The sequence below is a fragment of the Alosa pseudoharengus genome, unplaced genomic scaffold, assembly GCF_046254945.1.
Source record: "Alosa pseudoharengus isolate Yale_2024_CS ecotype anadromous, Long Island Sound unplaced genomic scaffold, YU_APseudo_1.1 YU_APseudo_1.1_scf_6, whole genome shotgun sequence".
NCBI classification, from domain to species: domain Eukaryota; kingdom Metazoa; phylum Chordata; class Actinopteri; order Clupeiformes; family Clupeidae; genus Alosa; species Alosa pseudoharengus.
In genome coordinates this window covers 32,894,808-32,902,307 of record NW_027468848.1, presented here as the reverse complement: position 1 = coordinate 32,902,307, position 7,500 = coordinate 32,894,808, and the positions used below count along the sequence as shown (strand labels likewise).

Here is a 7,500-nt window from a genome sequence, read left to right as displayed (position 1 = left end):
CTTATTGCTGCACTAACCTGCCAGTCACACACTACAACCTTCATTTTGTAATTCTCTTAGGATAATGTAATCTTCATGTCTCTTATGAGTCAACAAGGAGTGGGTAACTTGGTCACCAAAATAAAACAGCTGCATCCAATTCAGGCTGACCAAAGAGATAAATGAGAAGTCATGCATTATCTCCATCTCATAAAAACCACTACGAGATAAAGTGGCTGAGATAAGCAAAGTCTGCAAAATGTGCCCTTGGTCTAATGACTGCAAGGTAATTGGAATAATAATTACAGTACTGTGTGTGTGTTTGAGAGAAAGCGAGAGAGAGAGAGAGAGAGAGAGAGAGTGGACATAAAATAAGAGTTAGATCCTTATTTTGTGAAGTGATTTTTATCCATTTATTTCTTCCCATCTTAGGACAAGGTCAGAGAACCCAGATTAATCAAGAGCTGAACAGAGCACACAAAATACACATCTTTACATCTGTGGCTTTACATATCTCCTCAAAATCAGGCTACCTGAATATTATTTATTATTTGCACATGTAGGCCTATTTTATTTCGCAAACCAGCACAATGTGCACTAAATCACTGTTTGAAATGTGATAGGTCGTCAGCACACCAAACGGACACTCCTTGTGCGCACATCTGTTAGGATACGTGATTACATTTAGACTAAAACTGGATTTTAAAACTAGCTCTCCAAAGTGACATCTAGAAGTTGAGAATGATTACTTGCTCAAGGCACTGACTAGCTCTCCTCTCCTTCGAGACTACCGGCTTTGCATACTTTGCCATATATCGGTCCCATCATCCTGTCATTTCCACAATTACCCAAGATCCAGGGTGGCCGTAACTGGACCACCGTTCCCAAAGGCAAACAGGAAGCACTCAACTAACACTGCCAATGCCGTGAAGTATCTTTTGAAGTAACAAACTGTAGGCTATACAAACACTGCCACGAATGTCGTCAACCTGTTTGTATAAGGTTATTAGGCTGACCTACATTTCTTAAAATAACTTCATCACTCTCTGTTGTGCAATAGGCTACATAATCAGTTAATTAATGATATGCAGTGAAGTTACCGTAAGAGGACTGAAACCCCTGCAAGAGTTGTATGCATGGAAAAAGTCCAGATTCGAGTCAAAACGGTCTCATTCCCGAAAAATATGATTGTAGTGCATTAGCAAACAAAGCCATAACTTTACACAAGCATCACCGTCTTCCGAAGCAACTCTTTGTGTCACCCAGACGTTTATGTGTCTCGGAAGACACATTGAGGAGGAACCATCGTCTGTGTGTTCATCTCAAAGCCCAGTCGACTTGAACTTGACTTTGCTGCATCTTTCCGAAAAATAACTTGAAAAAATGACATTTTAAAGTATTTGGTACAAAATATTAGCTATAGTAATCATTTACGTATACTATAGCCTAGATATTATATGGATCTTATTTTAGGACATATCATAGAAGTAGGCTACTAGGCTGTATTATGGGAACACTATAAATGGCTAGGATATCATAAAGGTAGGCTATTATCAAACATCATAGCCTAAGTGTTATGCCTATAGAAATTGTAGAAGAGCTCCTTTTCGTAAGGGATGTCGTTTTGCGCGCCATGACAAAGCTGAGCCATCATCTAACAGATGACAGATACACACGACCAAGACCAAATGTAAGACCACTGCAATTGAATTGACGCTTTATAACACTGTTATGTAGCCTAACTGTATCCATTTTCGGTTGTAGACTTCGCCTGATAGCACATAAGCACAGAAGCAAAAGCAGGCACTGAAAGTAGGCTGTGCATGATGTAAAAGTATTGTCTTCTTACCTATCCAACACAAAGTAAAGATCATATGCTCCATGGCAAGACTGGCTTTCCACTTTAAAAGAGATAAAGCTCAAGACGAAAACCAGTGTTATCCCTATGGTCCATTGTTTTTGTACACAAAAACTTGCTTTGGACATCGTAGTCGTTGCAAAAGAGTAAATGTAGTCTTAGCGGCCCGTAACACAATCACACAGAATCAAAAACAGGTTATCCAGTTGTGCACTGTCGTCGGTAAATAATAACAGTTGGAAGATCAAGCCTACTACACCTCCCGGTTTCGATATGTCAACCTTTTAACCGAACAAAAGCCGTAATTTTGTATCCTGTGAAACATAGGAAATCACATTTGTGACGTTACGCTAGTGATTTCTTCACTTCTGTTGCAAAAAGCATTGCCTCGGGGTCATCCGTACCGACTCATTTCCTCCAGAGCCATGAGAACAAAAGTCTTAACAAACTTTGCTCTAAGTTTAAGCACTCCCACAAACTTAACCTCTTTTCTTCTGCGCGTGCGCGGTCCAGATGTGCAGCTGTTGCTGTGCCTTAGGCTACACTTTTTTGTATAACTTGGTCAATATGTAATTTCGCAGAAACGCCCAAACATGTTGGAAAGTATTAGTATACATTTAAATAGAATATATATATATATATATATATTCTCTATAGAAGAGCATGGATCTCAGACAAATTGTTGTGGAAGAACTGCAAGTTGGCTGTCCTTAAATGACTTGAATGGGGGGGGGGGGGGCATAAAAACTGTCAAACATCAAACATTGTGTGTGTGTGTGTGTGTGTGTGTGTGTGTTGTGACCATATGTGGGTTATCTGCTGCAATGCCTTTGATCCTCATTTCCTCTGCAGAACCACTTCCTCATCTCCACCCACAGCAGCGGCTCCATAGAATGACAACATAGCAGAACAAATTCGTCACATGACTATCTAAAGCTTACTCAAATATGCTGAAATATTAAATACGAGTCACATTGTATAGCTTTGGCCTACATGATTATTTAATTAATTCATTGTTTATTTATCTTTATCATTATAAGCAAGCACGTTAGATCTTCTGATGTATTTTGGCCACACCGATTGCAGAATGAATATCTGAATGAAAAAGTTAACAATATGCATTTTGGGATATGTGCAGTTCTGTGTTTTTTGACTATGTGTAGCCAAACACATTACAGCGGTTCTGAATCCTCAGCATCTTTGGAAGTGAAAAGCCAGTGAAAATCAAGTTATTTCCATATTTTTTTCTGACACAGAGGGCATAGTTTTATCTGGTTTTACCACAAAGATCTTATGATAATCACTCCAGTTTATCTCTGTGAAAACACTTGCACTTATTCTGTGAGAAATGCTCAAATACCAAAGTGGCAAATATGAAGCCATCTGTGTATTACTGTTCACAGGCACACAGGGAATGAACACTCACACACATGCTCTCTCTCTCTCTCTCTCTCTCTCTCTCTAAAGATATTTAAGTATCAGACAGTGTTCCATGCTATATTTTGCTGTGACACACTTTAAAGTAGTATTCTCTAAGTAAGACTATCCAGAATTTGTTGTGAAATATGACATTCTCTGAGCAGCTGATTGAGGAAAAATGCACTGATCATAAAAAGGATGTCATTGACCCTTGAGCTGTGCATGAGCGTGTTTAAACATATTAGACAAACACACAAGTTCCTGTTATCTAATGCACACTCCTCACACAGGAGCATATAGTGACTGTTCGAACGACTGAGGGGGTTTTCAGGATTTAGTCACACGTCTGCTGTCAGCCTTATAAATGATGGACTCTTCATTAGTGGGAACATTCCTTTAACGTCTGGAACATTTCCTGTGACAGATTTTCTATGGGAAGTGATTGGCAGGTGGCTCAGATTTCGGGAGCGTTACAATGTCCAGCAAAAGCTGTTGTATTGTTTCCATCCCTCCCTACACACAATAAAAGCCTGTTATACAACCACAAATAAGACACACACAAAAACTAAGCAGCGACTATCTGCCTCTACGAGTTCAGTGCTGAAGGAAACTGGCACTGACACAAGTATAAACCCTGAAATAATCCATGCCACAATGTCTCTCCCCCGAAAGCGCTGGACTGCCTTTAGGTAGCCACTTTACTGTCCAGATGTCAATAGGCCTAATTAATAACTGAGAAGCCATGGGGGAATCAGCTCCCCTGCAGGTCTGTGGTCTCCTTTTCAAAATAGCACCGACAGTTGAGGCCTGTGGCTTTGGTAGCTGGTGTGGTTACCTCCCCGCCCATCCCCCAGCACTACAGTTCCAATACAGACAACTGTCTCTCTGAAGCCAGTCATTTGTTGCCAAAACAGTGATATCGGAACTAAGACCTTGCTTCATGAGAACTGAGTGGAGGTTGGCTTAAGGTTGTGTTTGGCAATGCAGAGTTGGGCAAAAGTCCCTTCTGTGCGGAAATATTCTTGTGAGAGGTATGGTGAAGCAATCCTGAACTGAGATTAAGAATTGAACTGAGAACTGGACTGAACTGTCCAGGATATGTTTGTAGTATACTAATGACATGATAATTGCAAGCACTCATAAGAAATAAAACACAAAGATGTAGGCTACAGTCTCTTAGGCATACAGTTCAAAGCACATTAAATGACCACTGTATATGACAATGTGCTTACATACATACATTTGAGCTTGGACTTGAACATATAGCATGATATCTGTTTCTAATTCCTCTGATCTATTATTTATTTTTTGAAGATGCACTGAAACAGTACCTACATTACTACTGTGTACAGTATATTCTTAGGCCTGTAGTATCCTTATATGAGCCCATATATGTATTTGTTTTTTTGTTTGTTTATTTGTTTGCTTATCATAGACCAATGGGCAATGTTAGTTGCTAGAAAAATTTTGAGGGAGAAAATGTGCCTCCTATTGGACAATTAAAAAAAACATTGGTGTAACTAAACGCGGTGTCCTTGTTACTCTCTTTGTAAAGCTCTTCATTAAGTTTTTTTTGTTGTTATTCAATGGCACTTAACTTTTCTCAAAAATCCATACAAACACAGAGATGTATTTTTGTCTGAGTGAACCCAAGCTGATCAAATTCAAATGATTCTAATACATCATATGACCAATTGTGCATCTGAAATGGTGGGGTGTTACTAACATGAGGAGGCTACCTTGAATGCCTGATTATGGAGATATATTTAAAAACCCGTTGGGTTGCGAAGTTTGATTTCAGCTATTTGTCACGGGCATTAGAGTTGTAGGTGTAATTAAAAGTGACAGCGAAAACAACACAACTAATTGTGATATGCACTGAGGTGTTGAAACTCATCAGGGCTGCAATTGCTGGTTAACTGCAAAGGTGCAATCATAGCCCAATGTTCCACTTATTTACAGACAAATAAGGAAGACACAGACACTGATCAATTGGAAATTATGTATAATGGAGTAAAATAAGAGAAAGATATTGTAGTGTTATATTTTCTTTCTTCCCCTCTCGGGAGACTGTTTTTGAAGAGTTGAACATTATAACTGTATTTTTTAATCCTTCTTATTGAATTCATACTAAACGAAGATGATCATTATCATTTTAAATACAAGGTTGTGACTTTAGCTAAAGTATATGAATTGTTAAAGAAAAGCAATATGTTTCAATACCTAGGAAGTTCCTCTCCCACTGGTTAGTTAAAAGGCTCCTCACCCGAGATAGGGCGGTCATGGACAAAAACATCAACAAGTTAAATAAAAATGAATGTGCTCATTTTAACTGTATTTATAAAAAGTATCTTAATATTAAGGCGCTCATATATGAGAAGTACTCTTTATCGAGGCTACCTCCAAAATGAAGGCCAGACACACCACACTCGGTCGCGCACTAGGCCTAATCAGTGGGCATGCGTAATGAGCTATGGCAAGGTTAAAGACAATACGTTTGGTCAGAATAACAGGCTATACACCACAAGAAAGGGAGAAGACAGTGCGTTTTTTTTGTTTGTTTATATTTTGATTGCATTTGTTGAGCACAGAACCAAAATGACAATAGTAAAACAGACAGAAGACAAAATGAAAGCTTTTATGAGAAACTATTTTTTCAAAATGACCAGTGTAATTTGTAAATTCTGACAAAAGGAAGGGAAAGACCCACTTTAAAAAAAGACATTATTTTGGCTAATTAGTAAGTGATGGAATGAGTTCGTTCATGTAATATCTGATTTGATTATGATAAAAGTTTCCGATTGTGTTACTCGGATGAGCCACAGATTCCAAGGCGCACAGAGACGTGCGCTTCCCTTATCGCTGACAGCACAGTGAAACGATTACGGAATTACAAATCAGAGGATTAATCTTGCCTGAGAGTCTTTTTCAGTTCTCCCCTCAGAAACATGTTTCACAGAGACAGCGCCTCGGCGCGGATGGATAATTGGATTAAAAACGTCTTCACTAATACATTTTAGACTCTCGGCCCGAAGCAGGTGATAAAGTCATCTCAAAGTACCTTTTAACTTCTCGCTGCGGAAACGTCAAGAATTTCAGCGGCAAACGGGCACTGAAAGCAAGGTGCGTCTCTCTCTCTCTCTCTCTCTCTCTCTCTCTGTATGTGTGTGTGCGCGCGCATGTGCGTGCGTATCGAGAACAGCTTAATAGCGAGCTCCACAGGGGCAAAACTGATTAGTGTCAGAGAATATGCACGTGTCTCTTCAATTCAAATACTGTCAGGAGAGCAAGAGCAATGGTCTATTATGGCTGGAACTGCGGGAAAATCAAAAGGAATGCCCAGATATGTCAAACATTTGAATATGAAAAGGATATTAAAAAAAATCAGCTTATGCGTCCTAAAGCCAATACCCCCAGATCACCTGTCAAATGACAGTGTGGTAGAATCTTAGACCACATTAAATATCATCTATTCATATATAAAAATTAATAATACTACATTAAGTCTTGAAGATGTTGTCCATTGCACTTCCTAATGGAATTTATGATCGGAATCCCTTCAAAGGCCATAAAGAGGTATATTGAACAGCTTAGTTAAGGTTAGTTAAAAAGACAAAAAAAAGAACCAATTGAATGAAGATGTCTGAAAAATATTCTTTAAAGAGATGCACTCATTGTAAATATGAAAATGTTAAGATTAAATAAAAAAATAGAGATTGTTCTTTGCAGAGAGACCCCTATTGTCTGTTTAGTGAACAAGGGCAGTTACAACAACAGCATCTTCTTTTACTGACGTTCATATAAGTTGTGACAAACTGCTCAACGTGAGAAATTATTTGGGGCTGGGGGAAAAAAAAAGAGACAGACCCAAATGCCAAGACCAGGCAACACCTTTGATGATGGAGATCTTTTCATGGAGTGAGAGAGGATCTCTTCCTAAACTGGGCCGGATCTAGGCCTTATCTGGTCCAGAGAGACGGCCTCTGGAGAGTGGATGGCGAGTGACGTGGGGAGGACACTGTTCCTCAGCTCGGTCTGTCCATCCCGCCGTCCGTCTGTCTGTCCCCTTGCGTCCTGTCCCATCAGTGTCTCTGTCCTTCCTCCTCCTCCGTCCCGTCCAGTGGAATGAGCAGTGCTCGGGCGTCCAGCGCAGATAATGGTGGCTGTTGCTGGGCTTGTCAGCTCAATGAGCCTGTTCTCAGAAGATTTGCTCTCCTCTCTCACTGTCTTTACCACTCACCCTA

At 39.7% G+C, this 7,500-nt stretch overlaps 1 protein-coding gene across 1 annotated transcript in view; it reads right to left on the bottom strand.

The window, feature by feature from the left end:
- Positions 1-2,279, bottom strand: part of antxr2a (ANTXR cell adhesion molecule 2a) — a 71,574-nt gene extending 69,295 nt beyond the window's left edge. Inside the window, exon 1 of the mRNA XM_076270256.1 lies at positions 1,829-2,279. Coding sequence (XP_076126371.1) covers positions 1,829-1,965 — 137 coding nt within the window. The 5' untranslated portion in view covers positions 1,966-2,279. The remainder of the gene's footprint in view (positions 1-1,828) is intronic.
- Between the last annotated feature and the right edge of the window lie 5,221 nt (positions 2,280-7,500).